This window comes from Arvicanthis niloticus, unplaced genomic scaffold, assembly GCF_011762505.2.
Source record: "Arvicanthis niloticus isolate mArvNil1 unplaced genomic scaffold, mArvNil1.pat.X pat_scaffold_1358_arrow_ctg1, whole genome shotgun sequence".
In the NCBI taxonomy this organism is placed as follows: Eukaryota; Metazoa; Chordata; class Mammalia; order Rodentia; family Muridae; genus Arvicanthis; species Arvicanthis niloticus.
This window is the reverse complement of record NW_023045337.1, coordinates 1-25520: the sequence shown is the minus strand read 5'-3', so window position 1 is coordinate 25520 and position 25520 is coordinate 1. Positions and strand designations below refer to the sequence as shown.

At 39.7% G+C, this 25520-nt stretch overlaps 1 protein-coding gene across 1 annotated transcript; it reads right to left on the bottom strand.

Annotated features, from left to right (window-relative positions):
* Positions 1-16957: 16957 nt before the first annotated feature.
* LOC117701564 (transketolase-like protein 2) lies at positions 16958-18909 on the bottom strand. Its single transcript, XM_034493174.2, is given in 3 exon segments — positions 16958-17043; positions 17046-18212; positions 18215-18909. Coding segments are annotated over 3 exon segments (1884 nt in total). The 5' UTR covers positions 18846-18909.
* Positions 18910-25520: the final 6611 nt, after the last annotated feature.

Here is a 25520-nt window from a genome sequence, read left to right as displayed (position 1 = left end):
GTCCCTACGTGCCAGGCAGTGGTGGCATACGCCTTTAATCCCAGCACTTGGGAGGCAGAGGCAGGCGGATATCTGAGTTTGAGGCCAGCCTGGTCTACAGAGTGATTTCCAGGACAGCCAGAGCTATACAGAGAAACCCTGTCTCAGAAAAACAAAAACAAAAACAGATGTCCCTACATGTCAAGTTTTGTCCTCAAGTGATGATGGAACATTCCTTTGTCCACTGATTCGTGTCACTGCCAGAAGTCTTAATTCTTGAATGGAGTTTCAGTCGAAGGCATTTATCAAACCAAGCAGGTGAATATTTGTCCCAAAGAGGGAGAAGAAACAACAGGCAAACAAGAGTGAGCACAACTTTAGCTGTGTCTGTTCTCTGAGCTCCTCACTTCTGACAGAAACTTCCATGCATGAATTTCCTCCCTTCACTCTGGCCCCATGTGAGAGAGTAAGTAGAAATCACTTGGACCACAGTGTCTTCTGTTTACAGGCAGTTTTAGGGGAACACTGCCCCTTGCTGGCCTCCCTGATGGGAAAGTGCAAAAGAAAACCCATATAGAGAATGCTCCTACAACATGGTGCCCAGTCTTAGTTTCACAGTTCCTTTTCTGTGATGTGATGGAGAAAGGTGATGTCCATCACATTACAAGAGCATTGATCATGTTATTCCCGATTGTTTTAATGACTGAAGCCCAAGATGGTCAGTCTTCATCTATTAACTTCTCATGGTGAGTTTACATAAAAGTAGTCCTTGTTCCCATAGTGTGTATGCTCAGCTCTAGTATGCACAGTGTGGTTTATGAGAGATGCTCTCCAGAGTGAGTGGTATGAATCTAGGCTTGAGTGTTGGCCCACAGGGCCTAGACTAGATTCAGCAGCCTTCCTGTCTTCTCTTCCCAGCATCATTGGTAGAGCATAAACTCAACCAGCTGTAAGTGATCCTTGTTCATTTCTCTGAACTTTCTCTATACCTTTAAATACCTTTAAAAGAAACTTTATGCTGGGAAAATGAATCTTGTTTAAGAGTGACTATTTTCCTCTTAAGAGTTATCTTTACTATTGCAAAAACCAAAGTAAAGATGCCCATAGCCATACTCCTACACACACACACACACACACACACAGAGAGAGAGAGAGAGAGAGAGAGAGAGAGAGAGAGAGAGAGAGAGAGAGAGAGAGAGAGAACAAAAAACTTGACGACCAGCAAGAATTCTTATGGGTAGTGTTTTCCACAGAGGCTGGTGACCTAAGTTCCATCCTTAGAACTTACACAACCTTAGAAGATATGTGACACCCATAAATTGTTCTCTGATATCCACAGGCACACGGTGATACATATGCAGCCACATATACACATACAGAACTCATACGAAGTGGATATATTTTTCTCTTTGAGGTTGAGTTGCAGCTGTTCTCTCTTTCTTTGTAACAAGAGATACCATTAGACCTGGAGAGAAAAAAAAAAGAGCTATTTTCTTAGCAGGAAATTGTGAGGCAATTATAGCTGAGTGTTTTCTAGTAGATAATTCTGAAGGAAGACAAAGTGAGTTTTGCCATAATTTGATATTACCAAAAAGTGGGGTCGATTCAGTAACTGTGTCTTAGTATTTGCCTAGGAAATAGAAAGAAAGGAGTGGTCCTAGAGTTGTAACTGCAGAGAAGTGTAGCAATCACTCACTTCTCTCAGTTTCTGCAGAGTGGAGACCACAGTGCTGGGCTGTACAAAACTGTTAGGGACTGCCCAACACTCTTCTATTTATCTCTATGCGCAAACCTGACTAACGAATGGTCTTGTGCTTTCTCAAACCATCAATAGTCACTCAGAGCTGTGATAGTTATCCGAAGTGAGTTGCAGTCCAACTTAGTGTAGCAAGAGCTCTGCCATTGGATAGAGAAGAGGTAGGCGGAGCTGGGGATGGGGAGGAGAAGGAAGAGGAAGGGAGGAGTAAGAAGAAGGAAAAAGAAGGCAGAGGTCTATGTCTCTAGGAGTCTCGGGTAGTTATTCACGTCCAAAGGTTAGATACTGAGTAACAATTTTAATTGTGTGGGCATCTTGTGTATTGAGTATTTGCTGATATATAAATCTATTGGATAATCTGTAAGCGTTGAGAGTCTTAATTCTACCGGGTATTTTGATGATGGCAGTTATTGTCTGCTCTGAGCTGAGAACCATGGGGGTGGTGGAGTTGACCCGAGGGCCATGCTTAGAGCCAGCCATGCTGTCTTGTGGATCCCAAGCTGGTGCTTCTGGCTAGCCGGTGCAGCAGTCAGAGCAGGAACTTAGAGCAGTGGTCAGAGAGCCGAGCCGCTGTTTATTTATTTATTTTTCAATATCTCCTGCTACAACTTTGTCCCATGACAGCCTTCTTCAAACTAGTTGATAATTGTCAGGGTTGCATCTTTTTCTCAATAAGCATACTTGTAGAGGCTTTTTTTTTTTTTTTTTTTTTTTTTTTTTTTTTTTTTTTGTCATTATTAAGACAGTCTATGCCGGGCAGTGGTGGACTTGGGAGGCAGAGGCAGGCGGATTTCTGAGTTCGAGGCCAGCCTGGTCTACAAAGTGAGTTCCAGGACAGCCAGGACTACACAGAGAAACCCTGTTTCGAAAAACCAAAAAAAAAAAAAAAAAAAAAAAAAAAAAAAAAAAAAAAAAAAAAAAAAAAAAAAGACAGTCTATAATTTCATTGCTAAACATATTTTCTGCAATATTTCAAAAAACATTTTTAGAAAAACAAATTTTCTCTCTGAGAAATCTTTTGACCACAAATGGATAGTAACATTAATCCATTATTGACTGGCACAAAAGGCTCATTTTCTGGTTTTTCTCATCTATCTTGTTTACAGGAGAAATGTTTTTTTTGTTTGTGTGTTTGTTCTGGTTTTGTTTTCAAGACCAGGTTCTGCTATGTAACCCTGGCTGTCTTGCAACTCACTCTGTAGACCAGACTGCCCTCAAACTCAGAGATCCCGCTGCCTCTACCTCCAGAATGCTGGGATTAAAGGCGTGTCACCGCCACCTGGCTGAGAAATGTTCTAAGACACTTCAGTTAAAGCCTGAAATAATGAACACTCAAACTTTATGTACATTTTCCCCTACACACACACACACACACACACACACACACACACACACACACACAGAGTATACACCTTTACATCTTAAAAGAAGTATTCTGTGCCTCCTCATTGAAATGTTTGAATTGCCATTATTATCATCTTTGCACTTTGGCTCCATCTTTGAGTCAAATAAAGTCTGCGTAACCACAAACCTGGCAAAGTCTGATACATTCATTATCTCTCTGACAGCCAAGAGAACAGATAAAAAAGATTGCTATATTTCTGCTTTGTCCTATTTCCTGAACTTCTGAACCTTTATACTCTTTACCCTCAAATTTTCCCTCCAGACTAACATTCTGATCACTATACTGTATTAAATATATTTAGTAATTCCCAGTTTCTTATATAGGAAATTCAAAAAGTATCTATATAAAAATCTCTCCAGGTTATTTCATCCCTGACTTGTGTCTTTAACTATATTCTTTGTTATTCCCTCACATCCTTCTTTTCAATTTATTTATACCTAAATACTCATAAAATTCAACACATATTTGATGGATACTCAAAAAATAGCAGGTAAATTTGTAATTACTGCTGTTACTGCAGTAAATAAAGTTTTTGCCTTCACAGACATGGGAATCCAGAGAAATAATGTAAAACACTATCGCCTCTCTCTCTAGTCTCTCTTTGTAATCTGGGGGGGGGGGAGTGATGGTTTTTGAAGAATAGCAGTGCTTTATAATAAGCAGACTCACTCCAGTTGCCTCCTCTGCTTCCGGTATGGTGTCTTTACCAGGGCATGTCCTCATAGCCCAACTCACCAAGTGTGTAGCTATTGATTTTATAAATAATTTTTTCTTATAGCTAAGGAGCAAAGAACACCAGAAGTATTTCTTGGAGGAAAAGAGAAGACCTTAGCTTTTTATCTCAGAACTATGCCAACTTAACTTTTTGTTATCATTTAATCAGTAGGAAGCAATTTTATCCCATCGTCCTATAGGATATCTTATATATGGATGGCATGCTAATTGAACCTGGAAAGAAGGTAATGTAAATATTCTAGATAATTTGGTAAATATGGAGCTTCTTGAGACTGAAACATAAATACTTTGAGGACAAAAGACTCTAGTATTTCTCTAAAGTTTCTGGGGAAAAAAATTGTGATAAGCAGGTTCAACATAGTAAAAATTTTAGTCACTACAGCCAAGTTTCCGGAACATGGTGAAACAGCTGGTGCAGTCATGAACTAAGAGCAGTATTTACCTGCATAAGACTTGTACAAAGTCAAATTAGCCAAAATTCTAGCATTCATGGGGTAGAAACTCATGAAGTCCCACCCCTAAGTGAAGAACTACTGGCTGTTTATAGGTTGTCTGTGTTTCAGTGGATGGCCCCACACACATGAACTTAGAAATTTTTTTTAAAGAAGAGGAGGAGAAAGATGAATACAAAGAGAAGAGGAGGAGGAAGAAGAAGAAGAGGAGGAAGAGGACAAGGAGGAGGAGGAGGAGAAAGAAGAGGAGGAAGAAGAAGAGAAAGAGGAAGAGGAGGAGGAAGAGGAAGAGGAGAAGAAGGAAGAGAAATAATGGACCAAGGAAGCCAGAGGAGGAGGGAGAGATCTGGAGGGCACTGACAGGGAGAAATGGTGGTTGGGGGAAATTGTGATTATATTTTATTGTATACATGGATGAAATTCTCAAAGACTTAAAATTAAATAAAACAATGTTACCTCCCTAATGAAAGACAGTTTTTAGTGGAAGACCAGAAGTCTTAGAGTTTAGAAGCAACATATGTCCCATTTCTTGGATAATCTAACAACTTTACAGCTTTAGAGGAATCCAAAAGAGAAAGGAATCCAGAAGCAGCACATTGAAGATGAGGAAGCTCTGCTGTCTTTGTCTCTATTGCCAGATAATGTCAACAGTAATGTATGCTATATAGAGACTGGCCTTGATGGAAATCAACTGAGGCTCAGAACCCCGAGGAAAACCCAAGCCAATTTTTATAAAGTAATTTTCTTTTCACTATGTACTTCTGACTTTGGACACATGACTGGGAGAATGATGAGCCAGCGATGAGTAGAACATTAAGAGATTAATGCAAAATATAGATTAGAGTTGTAGTTATTTACATACTTTTAGATTATACACAGCAGCATTCCAGGTGTAACTGGAATATAATTGTTAGAAAAGATTCTGAAGGCCCAGTGAAGTCACGTAGGCAGGATGCTCACACGCCTGTCCATCATGCTTGTATCTTAAATCACATCTAAATTCTCAGGAGATATTGCTTGGACCAATTTTTGTTGAGGAGAAAATAATTTGACTTGGTTTACAAAGTTTCTTATGTGATACATTGGGATTAAGTAGTAATTACTCCCTCATCAGTTTCTGACTGTATATGGCCCTGTTCTTATTGTCAACCTAAGCCTGTGGCCACTTCTGTTCAACATTGTATAAAAATTTCAAGTCTGTAAAATTTTTAAAAATATACATAAGAGAAATAAACATAAAAATAGAGAAAATTATTTTCTCAGATATGATTTTATGCATATAAACTATTTGGAATTGACTTAAAAGTCTATCAGAGCTTCGTGGTAAATTTACCAAGATTTCAGATACAAGAAACATAATATCAATGTACAAACACAAGTGATTTTTTTAAATGAAACTATTTACAACAATCACAGCATCATATTTCTGAAATGAAATTTAGTATGTGGCTCTCAAGCGAAATAACTTTGCCCATAGGGCTCTTTGGTGATGTCTGGGGATCTTTTGGTTGTCACCGCTCAGCTAAGAGGAGGATGTGGCATCTAGGAAGGGGAGGTAAGGAAGATGTTAACATTCTGCAGTTCTCAGAGGATATCCTGCGGCATGACATCAGTCATGCTCAGATTGAGAACTTACCAAATAACATAAAAAGTAATGAGCACTACATAGACCCCACCTATAAAATTCAACTGAAGGAAACCTAAAAAGTCTAAATATGTAGACGGTTCTAACAGTGCCTGGATCACTGTGTTGCGTATTCTCTCTAAATTGATTCATAGATTCAGTGTAGTCCTTATTAAGATTCCATCAGCTTGTTTATATTTTGGTGAATAAACTTATTCTTAGAATTTCATAGAATGATAAAGAATCTAAAAAGGCAGAAATAATTCTGACAAATGAGAAAGTGCAAAGTGTTTACACTGTCACACTTTGAAACTCACGATCACACTAGCATAGGGTAGAAAGGAAGAACTAGAGGGTTGATCTTGGGAACAGAAAGCATTACTCAAGACATAAAATCACATGTATACTGCTGAATGGTTACAATACAGGTTGTGTTCATTCCTCAAAGGAAAAACCCTTTTATCAAATGTCATTTCATTATAGCTGGGTATCTCTGTCATTTAATAGCATTAAAAATAACCCAGAGATACCAAAATATGCCCAGTGTCACATTAAGAAAATAAAGCCCTTGGCCTTGAATTTATATGACCAAGAGCGAGGCCATGTTTGAATTTTTCACTTCTCAACCTGTGTCTTCAATCTGTTAATAGTTGTGTTTTCTGGCTTGTTTGTAGTCTGTCTGTTGTGTGTCTATCCTGATGTCTGACTGTCCTTACACATATATGTATATCTTTAACATAGGAGCTTGCTCTGTATTTATGGAACGGCACAGAAAACATGATACAGGGAAGGAATGTAATACTTTTCAGAAATCTTTAACAGAGTTTTTACAAAAGGAGTAAGTCACTAACTCCAACTGACCCCAACTGACCCTGATAGCCAATAGTACTACAAATGTTACCATTATCATACTACACCCACATCATTTTCAACACTTATGGCAGACAACTGTGGTATAAGAGCCCAGAGTTCTCCATGCTAATGAGTTATCTAGATAGGTCCTAAGGGTTTAGTCAATAAGCCTCCCTTCCTGGATATTCCTTCCTGCAAAAGGTATTTAATTTCTGATCTACCCTGAGTAAGTCATATGCACCCTTTTCACCTTGAATCAACACTTTGGACAAGCAAGAACTGTCTCTCTCATCAAGAACTGCTCCTTCGTTATGGAGCCATGCATAAGTCTCTCACAGATGGCCTCTCTCAGCTCTCCTAGCACTCACCTTGAGCTAAGCTGGATTCTCCCCACCTCTGGCTCATCGAAGGTCCAAGCCTCACTCCTTGGCCCCCATTCTCAACTCCTTGGTGCCCCTGAGTTTGGGAATCACAACCTTGCCCTAGCCTGTGGGCTTTCTCAGTCAGAGAAACGGGCTGTTGCAATCCCTATCTTATGCTGCATTTCTCCTGCCCTGAGCAGTGTGTTGGCTTGTCCCATGAGTCTAACACCCTGATAGCAGTGGGAAAGGAACATAGGATAGCACCTCTGTGTTTTGTCTCCCCGAGTGGTGTCCTGACACCCCAGCAGCAAGGCAAAACACAGACCCAGAAAAAACATATACCATTACTGAAATGAACAGAGGTCATGGACTGACTTACATTAAATGACTTCTATCTATAATATGTAATATATAAGCACATATTATTGCTTGTTAAAATGAGTCCAATTTGGTCAACGTACAATAGAATGCATGTGAGTGCTTCAATAAACACACAAAAGGTTAAATATTTAATGTTGCCATGTTTTGGTGTAGGGTCTTCTGAGCTCTTGACAGAGCCACTACCTTTAGTCATCAGGAGTCAATCTTCTAATTTATTAAACTTTTCATAACATTTATGGAAACAGGACTGAGGCAAAGAAGTCACATAAATCCCAGTAAATCTGACTCTAGAGATCAGTCAGCATCAAGGTGCCGATATGAGGGTGTTTTGCCCAAGCCATACAGTAATACACAGTGTTTGAGCCAATCCCAAGCCCCTAAATCCTTGTCCAATCAGATCTCACCACACCATGCTCCAGTGAGCCTTGACTAATGAGGTAACTGAGAAGAAATGTGGGGGGAGTCGGGTATTGCCACCCTGAGGACCTCCATGAAGATAGAGGTATCAGCCACCACCCTGGCCTCGGTTCTGTTTTGCTGTCTCACTGGTGTGCCAGGAGCCATCTTAGATCTAATGCCATGTGCGACAGATCAGAACTCTTCGAGGAGTCCCATCCTGTGGTGCCTCATTCTCCATCCCAGTGCTTTTGTCACAAGGTTTACTTCCACATCTTCCAGAACATTTCATGCCCACTAGAGGGTTAACATTCAAAGGGCTAATTCTTTTGACTGCTACTTAACTATGGAGCAGTCCTTCATGGCTTCTTAGATTTCCCTGGAGAACTATGACCTGCACTCTCCGGACCTATGCATTGGTAAAATGTGATCTTCATTTTATTGATGGAGCGATCATGTTAAAAAGACAAAGAAGTTGAAAGCTTTAGAAACATAAAGCAAACGGTTTCGTAGCATCTTCATGACTGGACCTGAACCCACATTCGCTGGGCAACTGCTCTTCCAAGGAGCTGAATTCCCTGCATTTTCTTATTCTTTTCATTGCCCAGTTTGGCCTTGAATTCACTGAGATACAGAACAAGTTTACTGTAAACGTTATGATCTTACAGTTAGTAAGTGGAAAGTCTGAACCCATCCAGTGTAGCTACTTGAGGTACATGTAGTCAGCGGCATGCTTTTTATATTTCCCAAAATGTGTTTTGCTACTTGTGAACTTTAAACATAAAGGTATTTCCTTTGTATGCAAAATACTCTTATCCTGTAAGGGTCTGAAAATCACTGAAGGAAGACCTCAGATTCAGATAGTATGCACACAAAACATTTATTCTGCAGAAACATTCAGCATACAGGGTCAACCATTCTCCAAAATGGCTACCTGGCTACCCCAGACAAAGGCATGCAGGTCTTCTTATAGGGAACTAGATGATTAGGTAATCTAAAATTTCAGTGGTGGGTGCTACAGGGTCACAGGTAGTCAGTGGTCTGCATTCCTATGTCATGAATGTTTAACCATAAGATGAGATGGGGCTGCCCAGCACAGATGGCCCATTCTAAGATATTTCCCCAGTTTTGTGGTTATCCCTAGGCTGTTCTTTGGGAGAGAGTTTTATGATCTTATTCTGGATTTTATGGTCTGTCCCTGAAGCTGGTGTCTTATGGCCTAGTTTCTGGAACTTATGGTCTGTTCCTGGAGTTGGTACCTTACAGCCTTTTTTCGAAATCAGACCTGGTCCCTAAATGGAGACAAATGGGGTTTATGTTTTCCTTTCCATCCAAAATCATGATTCACTTTTCTATGACTCTGCCATGTCATCTTAATTACCATTTTAAAGACATCGCACTGACATCATAGTATTAGGTCAAGCTACAAGAAACTGCTAATAATTTACCAGCTGTAACTTATAAAAGTGACAATTTAGTATGTTCCAATGTACAGTCTCATTTTGTAGCTACCACTGCAGCATACAGGTCTCAATCCTCAAAGCTTAGCAGGGTATCCCACACTATACTGGAGCACAGAACTAAATGCTGTTACCAAGAATTAGGAAGTAGAGAGGCAGGTGTGATCAAAGGGCAATAAAGCCGAAAGTTGAAGGAAAAGCCGTCATTGCACTACTTTCCTAAATTCTGAAGAAAGGACATCTACGTCACTTGGGAAACATATGTTCAGTTGCTGCTTAGGGCTAAGTGCTCCCTCAAGTTTGAGGCATAAATGGCTAGTGGAATATTTTCTTTTTGGATTTCACAATATGTAGCCATGTTGAAGGTCAGAAGCTTAAATGAAGCTGCAGTTCTAAATGGCTAGAGATATGTTATCGTACAAGCCGATTCAAGTCATTCTTTACAAATGCGAAATGATGTCAGTCTTGGTCTTGTAAATGCTTGGAAAGTGCACTTGAGATCAAAAACAGACAATAATGAGAGCCGAGTTTTCAGGAGAAAGCTTTCAGGATGAAGACAAGGCTAGAGAACAGCGTTCCATCTTCCTCTGCGGGGCACAGATGGCTTGGAAAGGATCTTCAAAAACACCTGATGGGATGTGGCCAGTCTACGTGGGAGTTAGACGTAACCAGTACCAACAACTATACTCCATTAGGGTTTTTGGGGTGGGGTGGGGGAGATGAATTCTTAAGATATAAGTATGGAGTGGAAGGACATGTTCAAGGTACATTCATAAACTTGAATTAGTCTTATGTAACCCACTATGATGTAATAAGAATTAAAAGATACAAACATAAACTCTGAAGGGGTCAGAATGAAGATGTTTGACTCCATGGAATTGTTTTCAGGATTTGTAGACTTGGAATTTATAACAAACTAAAGTCACCTCTATTTTATTCAAGTGTCTGAACACAATTTTATTAAGAGATTTCAAATAAGTGACAAAGTAACTATGAGACTTATTGTTTTAGATCAATAGCACAAACACAATCAGAGTAAGTCAGTCCAGAACAGGACCTAGACTTCTGCATTTTTATAAACACATTTAAGAATACAATTCTAAAGGTGACCTGATATATCTCTCCACGGGAGAACTCCTGGAACAGAACAAATATGAACAGAACTCTATTATGGCCAGTGGACACCTTCAAATAACATAGCCAAAAATCCGGCTCAGCTGGCAGAGTGCTTATCTAGCATGCAGCAAGCTCTAGGTTTGATCTCTACATCTGCATAAAATAGGCCTGGTTCATGAGTACTGTAATCCCAGCACTTGGCAGTTGGAGGCAGGAGAATCAGTAGTGTGAGATCATTTTCTGCAACAAAATGAGTTTGGGGTCAGCCTGGAATTGATACATGAGATTCTATGTCTGGCGATGCTGGTGGGTGATGGTGGTGATGATGATAAATTATATCACTATTAACAACAATATGTCATTGTTGTCATGTTATTAGACAGAGATTGTTCAACATACTGCCAAATATGTAAACACAGGAAGAATACATTCCACGTCTCTCCTTTGATAATGAGGGAAAATGTCTACAAAATTCCACAAGCTATGAAATATTTCAAACATTGGGATTAATATAATTCCATTCTTACAAGTTTAGAATAGGGATGAATATATCTCTCATAGAAATGTAAATGTGAGATATTTTAAATTATAAAATTAGTATTTCCTAAAACATTAGCAATATATGATTTATAAGCCCATATTTGCTGTTACTAGTCTATCAAAAGGAAATGTTTTCCACTGTAATGAAATACATTGAAATTTAGAAAGATCCCCCTTAGATACATGTGTTACTTATGTAATAAAAGCTTAAGTGTTTTTCTAAGCAACAGGCGTGCAAACAGGCAATATGTTTAGGTAGTTTGCAGTCATACCATTTTGACCACAGGTTAAGACAAAGACAGAGAAACAGTGACCCAAATATGAAGACATATTCCTTTTCTGAGTGGTCTTCAGTTTCTTAATCAATTTGAGCTTGAACTATGTAAATAGAAATCCCACAAATGACTAGTACTTCACACAGATTACAGTCTCCAGCACAATAAATAATATGCCTTTACGTTTTTTAGTTTAGTTCTAAAATTACCAAATGAATACATCCACAATCAGCCTCATCCACACACAGAGACTGCAAAAGGGATGTGGTTTCAAATTCAGGTTCAATGTTAGAAAAAAAGTGGAGAAAGTTGGGCTAAAAATGATGACCTTGAAGGACTGGACTGTTGCTTCTAGCCAGTAGTCCCCTGATACAATGGGTCCTAATTAACTAAATCAGTTTTTAAAAAAATATTTTTCTCTCATACTCCCAGAAAATTTGAGGTTTCATCTATGGTTTTAATTATCATTTTCAGGGTGTGCTTCTGTCATATTAATTTACCTTTAAAATTGAACATTATACCACATTTTAATGCCCTTAATGAAATTAGGACATAAAAATATGAGGATAGATTAATTCTGACTAAGGAAGAGAGCTCTCAAAAGCCCAGGGCACTGTGCCCTGAACTGCAATGAGGGTACATTTTGACCTGCACCTGCTCTTAAGACGTTGGACAGAAGAGAGAGGTTTTTATCCAATTTGAGGAAATTATGAAAAATAAGACATTGAAGCAAAAGTAGATTTAAGGCTTAGAGCAAATATATTAGTGGCTGTCTTTTGCATTTGTATAAAGATTTATTCTATTTTGTGTGTATTCATGTTTTGACTTGCATGTATGTATCTATGTGTGCCTTGTGTGTGCCTGGTGCCTGTAGAGGTAAAAAGTCAGCATCAGAACCCCTGGAACTGGAGTTATTGCTGGTTGCAAATCATCATGCAGGTGCTGGAAACTGAACCCTGGTCTACTGCACATGCAACGTGTGTCTGGAGAAGTTAACCTTTTTAAGTTTTAGGCTGGTACCTGAGATTCCTTCAGTACATAAAAATTCAAATTTAAGAGACAGAGTAAGACAGAATGCCGGGAAAAATGAACTTCTGAAAAAGCCATCTGAAAAAGATGAGACACAATTAAAGAAGTATATTGAGTTAAATCAATCCCTGAAGTACAGATTGAAGGAGTAACGAAAGGAAAATAAGAAATAGAAAAAAGAGCTAAGCACACTGATCTTGCCACAGGGAGGCTAAACAAAGTGTTACTTAACCATGAGTGACATGGAAATAAAAACCAGTTTCTGCATCAGAAGGTCTTAGCTATGACAACCATTCAGAAATGAAAAATGCTTAAAGACAGGAGAAGCTCGAACAGGAATTATTAATCTTAAAACACATATGCACAATAATATGATAGACTGAAGAGGGTCCAGTGGGAGCAAGCAGAGAACACTGATTTTGAAAGAAAATTTCTAGTGGGCCCCAAACTAATAAAGCAGCAGGGCCCTGTAGATTCCTTCTCCCAAACCTAAGTTGCTGAAACTGCTGCCTGCAGGGTTTGCTAGCTGTAGGCCCAGCTGATTAGTTATTAAAGCATGTAGAGTTACAGGACAAAGGCCAAAGGCCAAAGGCCTGTTAAGTAATCCCAGGAACTGGCTGGCCGTAAAAATAAGAAAGGTATGCATGAACATCTTTAAAAAGAAATAGGGATGTGCCTTGGGTATGTCCAAATGAGTAATGGGCCATCTGGTGTTCCTCCAAACCCTCCCCCCCTTCTGAGGTCCTCTCCATGTTCCAGGAAACTGTAATTTAAGTTTAACTAGATGCTCTGCTAACCTAGATAAGCATCCGCCTGCAGGAACTGCCCTCTGCCCCCATCGACTGGTACAGCCTGCTGATGTTCAAAAAATGTAAAGCAACCAATCGTGTGTACCCTCACGAAAGTTTCCCCCTTTCCCCACCCCAGGCCTATAAAAACCCTAAACCCTGGAGCCTTGGGGTCGACCCCTCTGTCTCTTGCATGAGACACGTGTCAGCCTGGGGCTCTCTGCCATTAAACTGCCTCATGTGCTTGCATCAAGTCGGTCTCTCATGTGTCCTTGGGTGCATGCCATCCTGAGACTCGAGTGGGGTCCCCTAGGGTCCCCTTTTGGGGATCTTTTAGCCTTTCAATTTCTTGTGATATTATGTCCAGCAGTAAGAGTGCACCTTCTACAGATGCTTCTACAGATGTTCCAAGATATTACTTAGGTTCTTACCTTTGTAGTCAGATAATAAAGCAACACAAAACAAAGGAAGGAAGAAAGGAAGGAAGGAAGGAAGGAAGGAAGGAAGGAAGGAAGGAAGGAAGGAAGGAAGGAAAGCAGCTTTTAAATACACTATTGACTGTCAACTAATTTTTAGCATACAGGCCTGTGGGCACTTTAAGATGCAAATTTCTGCAGCCTCTGGGCACATTACTTAAAGTCCCACCTCTCAACATGCTTACATCTAGGATTAAACATCACTCAACACAATTGCTTATTTGGCCTGTATGCTTTTTGCACTGAATTCCATGTGCTTTTATTCCTTCAGAGTCTGGCCACTTCGTTAATGAAGCCACACTGTTAATGTATTGCTACAGTTTATCTTTACTGGGTATTTATACTAAAGTTTAAAAATTTGTGCAGAACAGTAATGAGCTTAAATTTACCCTCTTTACATAGGGAAACATGGAAATGTCAAATACAAGTGAACAAAAAGAATCTTGAAATAAGTTTTGAAATAGACAAGTTTCATTTTCTAAGCTTAAATCTCATTACCTGGTGTAAAGGTGAGGACAATAAAATGCATAGTTCAAAAGTACTGCTTAGAATCACATGAAATAAGGACACAGTGTTATGTATTCTCACAATTTACTTTAAAATACATGTGTGCTTGTCTCTGTCATTGAAACTTTTGGCATGTTTATTTTACAGGCCCCAGGGATCAGGCCCAGCACTGGTGTCTTGACATCATAAATGCCAAGTCTTTTGCCCTTTCTTTAAAAGGCTATTTTCTCCAAACAGATCCCTCAATTGAACTTTTATTTAAATAATCTTTTCAATGTACTTAACATAAACAAAAAATTTCACTCTTATTCTGTTGCTAGTCACACAACTCAAGAAGTCATACATTGACTGGAATGAGTGTCATTTTCGCACTAGCCTTTCTACTCCAACCATAAGCAAGGCAGTTGTGAAGGGACAACCAAGGGTGAACTATCACTAAGCTCCCCTGAGCATTGAAAAGGCCTTCTAGGCACAACCTTGAACAGCATATCAACGCTGAGTCACTGCCATGTTTTGTTGTTTATCTTCAACAAGGCATGGCACATATCCCATGGTGCATACTCGAGGCACATACTCTATGGTGCATATTCCATGGCGCATACTGAGGAGGCAGAGGCCAGCAGATGAATGCAAGTTTAAGGCATCTCAAGCAAAACCTGTCTCAGGAATAATTTAATCCATTAAAAATGTTTAAAGTGAAGTTCATGAAAAAAAGAGAAAATGTTTCATCATTTTATGAAAGAAATACCAGAAGGGAAAAAAAAAGAAAAACTATTGTCTTCAATTTTAGCCATGAATGGTTACATTAGTCAGGACAGACTCAATTCTTCAGAGCATTCATTATGTAGCAAAACTGGACAAGATTCTCTCTCACTTAATGAATGCTGATCGTGTGATAAATCTCACCCAATCTCATTATAAAATTGACCCCCTGTCGTCGATGTTTTTTGGCAACAGAACTTTTGCAGTATGGACTAAGAGCCTCCTCATACTCCTACAGAACAAAGCATTACCTAGCGGTCTCCAAGATTCCATTAGCCATTTAAATTTTCAGATGTACTGTCACTATTAAAGGCATGTTTTTTGCCTATTTGGTTAAAAACAGACCTCCCATATTTTAAAATAATAAAAGCTGGAGAAACTAATGTAATTTTGTTTCGATATTTTGCCTAGTTCACAGTTTGTAAATCCACCTTATATGTCCATAAGGCATGAAAGCATAAGGATGAGACTTCTCCTGCAGTAGCACCCTACTTATGGAGAAACGTGGTATCTGATGTTCCTAGGTTCAGATGGGACTATTAGCAGGCCCATAGCTACAGATCACCAAGCAGGTAAAAACTGGGAGGGGTTGAAGTGTGGGATGGCAAATGTTCTCCATATCTACCCATTCTAAAATCAACTACTTTTTTTGAAATTATTTAAAACTGTCAGGCAAAGAGGAGTGGTTATCTTGAGAAAAAGAGAGTAGAGCATGGGGCAGTGTGAAACACCAAGATTTGGCATTTTCAATTCTCAGGTTAGTGTTTTCTTTATCCATGTCATACCTGACATCCCTGTCATAGCACCTGGAAAGAGAAGGCTAGCATGGAATGTCATCACAAAAGTGCTCAGATTGGTTTCAGAATCTCGGCTAATGAATTCAACAATTTAATTCACACCACGCTGGAAAACCAACTGGCCAGGCCTGTAAAGATATCAGTGCAGATAATTAATGGGGAAAGCAGTAGTGAGGTCTCTGACATACCGAACACCTTTAAAATGTTAAGACAACTTAGCTCTGAACTCACAGTCTGTTTGACTTCTCCTGACTGGGATTTTTATCTTAATGTCTCAAAGACATTATGAAGATAAGAGTCAGGATTCTTTTCAATCTATCATTTCCTACACTTATCTCCAGCCTATCTTGCCTAGGAATCAGAGACACATTTCTTCATATTCACACCAATCAGGTAGAAAGCAGTTACATACAACAGACAATAACTGCTCCTTGAAAAACTTTTTATCATGTCTACTATGCACTGCAGATGAATATAATTAAGTTAACAACATAGTTTGGTTAACATAAGAAAAAATCCTCTCCCTTTCCACAAACCACTATATTAATCTGTAATGCACAAACTAGAACTAGCCACACCTTTTATTATAGAAAAGTGCTACTCAAAAGTAACGTCCCCACCGAAGGGACATAAAGTAGAACTGTGGAGAAAATCCCACAGTAATGGCTCAAACAGCACCTGGAAAGAGAAGGCTAGCATGGAATGTCATCACAAAAGTGCTCAGATTGGTTTCAGAATCTCAGCTAATGAATTCAACAATTTAATTCACATTCCCTTAACTTCGAAACAAGCAAACAAAACCAAAACAAAAACCAAAACAAACAAACAAACAAAAAACCGAAAAAAGTTCTATCTGCATTATCCCATCCCAGTTAATTATTTAGAATCTTATCACAAAACTCTGTAATTAAGTGCTTCTGTCTATTGTGAAACTTAAAAGTGTATAATTCACCATAACAACTAAAAAACAAGAGTGACATTTGTTAATTTAACAGAAAGTTAGCTCACAGGTTTTTTTTCTTATTAGAAATAAAGGTGCTACATAGTGATACTTGAAAAACAGAACTATATAAATATAGTTATATATAAATAAGATATATATAAATATATATATATATAAATATATATATAGACATATATAAAAGAGAAATATATAAATATATAAATAAAAAAGAGATGTTTTTTCTAACAACAAGCATAAATGTAACACAATGATATCAGAGTTTAAGACCAAACCCAACAACCTTGATGTCTGAAGAAGTGGGCTATTTCATTTTGTTAAAGGTATCTTTCACAGCTGCTATAATGTGTCTGGCACTGATTCCAAACATATCCAGTAGTTCGCTAGGTTCCCACTTCGAGGCACTTCTGTTACTGCAAGTTGATGAACGACGATGTCGGGCTCTCTGGAGACAGCTGAACACACAGCTTCCCCAATGCCACCTTCTCGGTAGTGATCTTCCACGGTGATGATCTGCCCAGCTGTGGCTTTGGCACTTTGGATAATGGTGGTGGCATCCAGAGGTTTGATAGTGAAAGGGTCAATGACACGAATAGAAATCCCTTGTTGAGAAAGCTCATCAGCAGCTACTAAGGCTTCATGCAGAGTAACCCCTGCTCCAATAACTGTCACTTTGTCGCCTGCACTCTGGCGGATGACCTTGGCTTGTCCAATCACAAAGTTTTCTTCGGATGTATAAATAACTGCCGTTTTTGGCCGGGTGGTACGAATGAAGCACATTCCTTTGGTGTTGGCTGCCAGATAAACGGCGTGTTCTGTAGAGACAGCATCGCTCGGATAGAAAATGGTGCAGTTGGGGATGCTTCTGAACATGGCTAGATCCTCCAGGGCCATCTGGGAAGGCCCATCTTCTCCAATAGACACCCCGCAGTGGGAACCAACGAAGTTGATGTTGATTTGAGAGATGGCTCCCATTCGGATCTGATCGAAGGCTCGGGTCAGGAAGGCAGCGAAGGTACTAACAAAAGCAATAGTTCGTCCTCGTGTGGCACACCCCAGGGCCACACTTACCATGTTTTGCTCAGCAATAAAGCACTCTATGAAACGCTCAGGGTGCTCTTTCTTGAATACCTCCGAAAAGGTAGAGTTTTTTGTGTCGCCATCTAGAACAATAACTCTTTGGTTAGAGTGGCCCAATTTTGCCAGAGCCAAGCCGTATGCTTCTCGAGTTGCTATCATGTCTCCCAGTTTGTAAGCCGGCAGAGACGTCATTTTTGTATTGGACATGCTGATCCGGGGTGAGTCTTCAACAGGGGGCTTTGGTGTGAGATTTCGGTTTGTCTGTATCTGACTTTCAATTAATTTGACAATTCCGTCAGCTCTGTCTTTCGGCATAGGCTTTCCATGCCAATTTTCCGCATCCTCGACATTCGGAATACCTCTACCTTTGAAGGTCTTGGCAATCAGGGCAGTAGGCTTGTTCTTGACTTGAGCTGCTTTCCAAAAGGCCTGGCAAAGAGCTTCAACATCGTGACCATCCACCACGTAAGTATTCCACCAAATGCCTGGCAGCGCTTCTCGTAGATGGCTGTACAGTGCTCTAGGGGTGCTGTGCCGCTTTGTCCCAAACGGTTCACATCAAAGATTGCCACGAGATTGTCCAGGTTATAGTGGGAAGCAAAGGCCAAGGCCTCCCAGACAGAGCCTTCGGAGGACTCGCCGTCCCCCATGAGGCAGAACACGCGGTAACTGGCCTTGTCAAAGTACTTGCCGGTGTAAGCCATTCCACAGGCAGCACCCAACCCTTGCCCAAGGGACCCTGTTGCTACATCAACAAACGATAGCCGAGGGGTGGGATGTCCCTCCAGGTCGCAGTGAATTTTTCGCAAGTTCAGCAAGTCCGATTCACAGATACAGCCCACCTCCACCCAAACCGCATAGAGGATGGGCGCCGCGTGGCCCTTGGAGAGGACAAAGCGGTCATTGTCAGGGTGTTCTGGGTCGGCCTGTTTGTACCTCATGGTATGGAAGAAGAGCACAGCCATGATCTCAGCCGCACTACAGCACGATGTGGGATGTCCGGAGCTGCAGGCACACGTGGCCCTGATTGAGTGGATTCGCAGGCGATTGGCCAAGTCCTGAAGCACCTGAAAGGTGTCTGACTCCAGCTTGGCATCTCTAGCCAAGGCCATGGCTGCAGGCTAGTCTAGTCGGCTGCCAAAGAGCAAGAAGCTCAACGTCCTCAGGGACCCTTAACTGGCCTAGGAACCGTTGAGGAAAGTCTGCGCATGCGCCACTGGCCAGACGCTGCGCACATACGCACAATGGCTTTGTTTCCCCGCAGTGTCGCAATGCCCCAGCCCCCAGCCCCGGAACTTTAATGTTTGCTTTTTCATTTTTCAGGATCAACATTTAAAATAATTAAATGTTGCTTTACATGTCCTTGAGGCAGAAGTTCAAAACAGGATAGATGGTCTTATACCCATTTATCATGCCTTGGGAAAAATATTGTAGATACTATTGTGTCCTTTCACCTCCTAACACTGCAAATTTTAAAAATTCATTTTATTTTTCCATGTATGGGTGTTTTGATTGCTTGTATGTCTCTCCACTACTTGTGTGGGAGGCCTTCGATCTCCTGCAGCTAAAGTTACAGATGATTGTGGGCGGCAGTTTTTGAGTATTGGGACTTGAATTTGGGTCCTCTGGAAGAGCAGCCAGAGCTCTTAGTCACCCAGCCATCTCTCCGGCCCTGGTGCCTCAATTTTAAAGGGCAAGTGTTAATATAAATAAAGTGAGTATGACAGAAAAGAGTGTAAGACCTGATGCAGGACTGTTGAAGTTGAATAAGTTCTTTAGGTAAATGAAAAAAGAGAAATTAAAAAAAAAAAAAAAAAAAAAAAAAACCCACCACAAGCCTTAAAGAAGATAGACAATAGGAAATAATCTCAGCTTCTAGTAATGAACCGAGGGCAGCTGTCGAGACAGCAGTGAAGCTCGCCATTATTTTGGCTGAAGAAATCCAACCCACATAGCTGGTAAAAGCACGTTAGGTATAAAACTGAACTGTGAGGCAGTGTTCCCATGAGGAGGAAATGAGAGAAAGAACTACTTTGCACGTCTTTCCAATGCCCAAATTCTTCCACTCATTTAAATTGTGGCACAACATTTTCTAAGGTATTAAGTTTCTGACATTTTTAAAGGTCAGTTTTGTTAAGCAAAGAAATTAGTCTTGGGAATTTAATACTCGTGATAACAAGTGTGGATTTCTCCTGTCATTCTGTGAGAATATATGGTTTTTTTTTAGTAGTACATAGAAGATAACACCTCCTACATTATTTGTGAAATATTTATAAATTAATCTGATTTTTAAGATGTCTGGAAAGTGATATATATGTGCGTTGTTATTTTCATTAAGTGTTTTGATACTTTAAAATGTATTTTAAAGTGTACAGTCAATGATAGTTGAAGTATGAAGCATACATCAGCATTTAATAATGGAAAATTACCCAATATGGCCATAAATATCACTTTGTTTAATAAATAAAACAAATACATGAGAAATCATTTTATTTCCCCAATTTAGAAAAGTCTGTCACGGAAATAAGATCAACCAGGAACTTTTAGGGCAGCATGCCAAAAATTTGATTGTTTTGGAAAAGAGTGTGTGATTGAAATTGTTCTGGAAGCCAATCAAAGGAAAATAGAAAAAAAAAGTGTTTATTTACTGATGTTGATTTATCAACACAAAGTAGGGTTTTGTGTGTCTTTGAGTGTCTTTGGTGGGCATAATGCATACATGAATGTCAGGGACAAAATAAGAAAAAGGTCGGTAAACAGAGCAATGCGCATCCAATGTGGTCCATTGAGAATTGAAAACCCCTGTACACTTTGTTAAACAATGAAGACAGATATGGGAGGTAGATAGCTGTGAGATAGTCAGTGATTAGCCTTGCATACTGCTCTTCCAGAGAACCAGAATTCAGTCCATACACATCTGGTGTACAGAAGACAAGAAGCAAAATCTCTTATAACTACAGCTGTGGTGGATGCTGGCCTCTTTTGCACTCAAGTGCAGAAAGCCACACTCAGGTGCAAACATATGTAGAAAGATGGCCAGCAGTTGTGAGTGCTTCCCATTTTTCTAAAAGACCCAAGTTCAGTTCCCAGCACCAACATCTAGTGACTTACAACTGGCTATAACTCTAGACTTACGGGATCTTATGCTCTTGATTGGGATGCAATAACTTCTCTCATCTCAAACACACACACAGCATGAATATGAGTGTGTACACAAACACATCAAATAAAATATTTAAAAATAATAAATGACCAACCTTCCATTTGCCTCCTGGTTTAAAATCTATTAAAATGGAACAACACATTTCTTGCTTTATCTTTGAAAGCATCATTATAATTTTTCTTCATTGTATGTAGAAGTATTTGTTGTCATGTTTATATCCCATGGATATAACCCTAGCAGTATCAATAATGCAAATAGTTGTAAATGGGAAGACAAGAAGCAAAAACTGATCTTTGCAAATTCTACTAAACAGCAGCATAAGAAACAGCACCAAGTTTCTAAGGCTCTGGGCTGAGTTTGCACCATGTATGGTAAGTAATGGTTAGAGACTGGACCCCCTAAAGTGTTGCACCTTGAGATGAACTGAATCTCAAGAGCTGAATATTCTTTAAAGAGATCTCATAAAAGATAAATGACAGCTGCTTCTTCCATTTGAATTCCATCAGCACAGAAGACAGAGAATGTGGGCTGGGAAGATTCCACTATAAAGCATCCAGATCCCATTTATGTGGGGTGGGGATGGTAGAGATAAGCCCTTCCTATCTTTCTGGATTCTCACTTTGATAATCATTGTAGACAGCATTGTTATTTCCCTCCTAATGTTGCTGTCATTTGTAAAGGATATTTTGAGGTTTAGGTTGAAAAGTTTAGGAGAAGAATTGCAACATAAGTAGAAAACTAGGCCAAACTCCCAGCAAATGAGAGTTGTAACCGACCAGCACACAAATCCCTTCTCCTTTGCTACTCACAGGGATCGTCTCATGTTCCTGTTCTGTAAAGGAACATAGAAACACATGCTTGCTTTGCTTGAGAATAACTTTTATGAAAAAATCTAATTGAGTTGCTGGCCAAAAGGTTCCCATGGACATCTCCAAACAACCCAGGCTATAGGTTGTTCTCCGAAAACTGATGGCAAGGCTCCATCACTGAAGACAGCACCCACACAACTCACTGAACATGGAGATGTTAAGCTGGTGCCTACATGGACCCTTCACACCTAGGTTCCACTGTCTTTAGTACTCTGCAGGCTACAAAAAGAGAACATAAATGCCAAGTCAGCTACAGATTCCTTGATCTATAATGGTGTCTTGACTGCAGAATATGCCAGGGCAAGGGTGGCACACAGCTTGTGGGAGTAAGCGACCAATAATGATTTGATTTAAGGCCCACTCCATGAGATGTAATCCATACCTGACACTGCTTTGGTGACCAAAAACCTGAGACTAAATATCTCGAGGATCCATGGTAAAACCAAATACTACTGTTCTAAAGAAGAAAAAGTTGTAGCAATAAAATAACCCCTATTGGCATTCTGCTATAGTCATTGATCCATGCCCTGCTCAGATGTCATGAGAGAATCTTTTTTCTGCAGCAGATATGGATCAGAGATCCATAGATATTATACAGAGAATGAGAAACTTCACACTCAGCCCTAAATGGGATGTCTTCATCAAATCCCTCCGCTTGGGCCTCGAGGAACTCTGTGGAAGAAGAAGCAGAAAGCGTAGGAAGACATACATGCACAAGAAATATGACTCTCTAAATCAACATGTGCAAAGCTCATATGAGCTCACAGAGATGATACAGCATACACAGGGCCTGCATGGGCATGGGTCTTCACCAGGTCCTGTGTGTGTGGTGTGTGTGTATTATAGCTTCTAGTTAGTATTTTTATGGAATTCCTGAGTGTGTGACCTAGTGGATCATTGATTCTTTTGCTGCCTTTTGGGCTATTTTCCTTCTGTTTGCTGATTTTATCCAATTCTGGTATGTTAGTTTTTGTTTTACCTTATAATATTTTATTTATTATGTTTTATTTTATTATTATCTCTTAGAAGCCTGGTTTTTTTCCTAATGAGTGATAGAGATTAGATCCATTTTGGAGGGGATGTGAGGAGAAACTGGGAGGAGCAGAGGGAAAGGAAACCATAATTAAAATATGTCATGTGAGAAAAAATATTTAATAAGATAAAATGATAGAATCATCTGATTGTTTGGCCTGTGATTAATTCTACAAAAAAAAAAAATCATTCTTGGTAGACAAGAGTGAATTAATCTTTTGATTTCATTTCAAATCAGGACCTCCTCCTCAAAATGATGGGACATTAGGGTCACAGAAGCACATTTTGCTTTTTAAGGCAACCAGCTTCAGCATAAGAGGCTAGCACGCTTCATGAGGTAAAACGGAAGGCAGAGAACACAGAGACTTCCTACCTTTGCACCTTTGCAGCTAGCCAGGGTGTCTATGTAAAGTTCCAAGTGACCATCAAGACTCTTGCACTCAGGGGCCTGTGGTGGTGCACGCCTTTAATGCCAACACTTAGCAGGCAGAGGCAGAAGAATCTCTGTGAGTTCAAGGCCAGCCTAATCCAAATAAATAAACAAATAAACAAACAAACAAACAAACAAATAAATAAATAAATAAATCTATCTGTACTCTGGCTGGAGTTTTGCCTCATGTGAATTCTGAGAACTGCTTGGTTATTACTACTCTCAATTTACCAATTGTCTGGCCTTGCAAAAATTGAGTTTATACAGCAGAGTACACAAACAATGTGTGAAGAGTTCTGTCTAGACAGATTCCTTCTAGTTTTCCACTTAGTCCCACTTCCTGGGCATAAGTCTCTGCTCCCTCGTCTCAGCGAAGTTGCTCATGACTCTGTGACTCTTCCTGAAGCACCTTCTTCTGTGAAAAACCACGAAAAACTCACGAAAGGTGAGTTTTCTCCACACTCATTTTTCTGCGTTTCGAGATGGCTGACCTATGTTGTTTCTTGTCCAGCAACAAGATAACTAAAACTGTTGTTTTTTGTGTGTCTACCTCTGTTGTTGACATGGATGGAGAATTTCATTGTAAAACTCTCTAGCAAAACTTCACAACAATGACTCCACACGTTCTGAACATTAATTCCTTACCTATGGCATGTGGTGTTCAGATATCTGCGGCTAGCTTACCTCACTGCAGACTGTCAGCACTCCTCTGATAAACATGTATTCCTCTCAGAAAACTCCTGAGTTCGGGACTTCTAACCACACTTGACTTACTGATACCATTTAGTAATGTTTCAAAACCAAATGTTTCCAAGTATCTTCTTCCCTCAATAAAAAAGAGCTGCAATGGCTCAGCAGTCAATACACCATTCTTCTGAACCCTGTGGGCACATGCCCTCACATGTGTATAAACCCATGACCTCTACAAACACATACACATAATTCTAAAATATAAAAGAAATCTTAAAAGAAGTATCTAAAGAAAATTCCATCATTATGATTAATTAAGTTTTCCAGAAAGATTTTAATGCTTCTCTGATAAACACAATATCCTTTTAAATTTGGATGATTTAAAATAAATTCTCTAAAACATATCAAATAACTGCTTCTCTTCTTACAAAGGTTACTTGGGGCATTAACATTTTCTTGGATGACTAATCGCTATCATTATAAACCCTGGCTATTGTGCTCTATTGGAATTCAATCACATCAATCAAAATAAGTATAGAGAATAATTTCTGAAGAAGGTTATTTTCAGCATCTTTGTTCAGCATAAATGTTTGAATTTTATAACTGTACTTTGGTACCTTTTTCAACCTATATGGCTATAATAAAATGACAAGAAAGAAAAAAGTGGGTTTGGCTCAAGAAAAATTTAAGTGTATTTTTTTCTATTGAATAAACGTCCAAAGGATTGAGGGAGGTCCTGATTTGTGGGTGGCTCTGTTTATGGGGCCTGGCATTCCATGTTCTCTCCGTGTCCTTCCCAAGTCCTTTGGATCATGTGTTGTTCTCTTCTATGAAACTGAAACCATCCTGTCCATCAGGCCCACCAGGAAGAAAGAAAGAATACAAGCGGAAATTATATTACTTTTCCAGGAAGTGACCCAGGAAGTCAGACATTTTATTTTTCATCCTGTTCTAGAGCACCCAGGATGGATGGCTTGGGAAATGTGGCTAACTGGCTTCTGTTTGCTAACACTTGGAGGAGGACGTAGGGAAGAAAAAAAAATTGATGGACAATTCATGATTTCTACTGAATATGCTTTTAATAGTTAATTGTCTGCACTGTGTAGACACAAAGCTATTTATTCATGGTATTTTCAAATCTAAGACAGTGTCTCCAAAGCAGTGCTTTCATGCTTTAGAAGGAAAGCTGGATTTTTCATTACCTAGGGAGAACTTTACTTCTTTACTGCACACTTGACAGGTGACAACCTTGTGCAATGCTCCAGTAAGGTGCCTTGTCCTCCAGAGGAAAGTGAACACGGTTATAGATACTGCCCTTGGGGGTCAAACATGGCAGAGGAGCTTTCTCTTAGCTCCTGACCAAGAAAGTGTCACTGAAGAGAGGATGTCAGACTTACTCTTGTGGAACAGGCAGAATTTTGCTTGAGTAAACTTAACCCAAAGTCAGTGATCAGAGTTAAAATGGAGAAAGAGCCTTCTGGTTAGGAATGAGAGACTCATACTGAGAACCACCGAGCAGTAAAGCAGAAAGACAGACCTTCAGAGGCCTCGAAAGACAGCCAAGTGGTTTTTTGATGCTTTTTTTGTTCCTTGCGTTTGACTT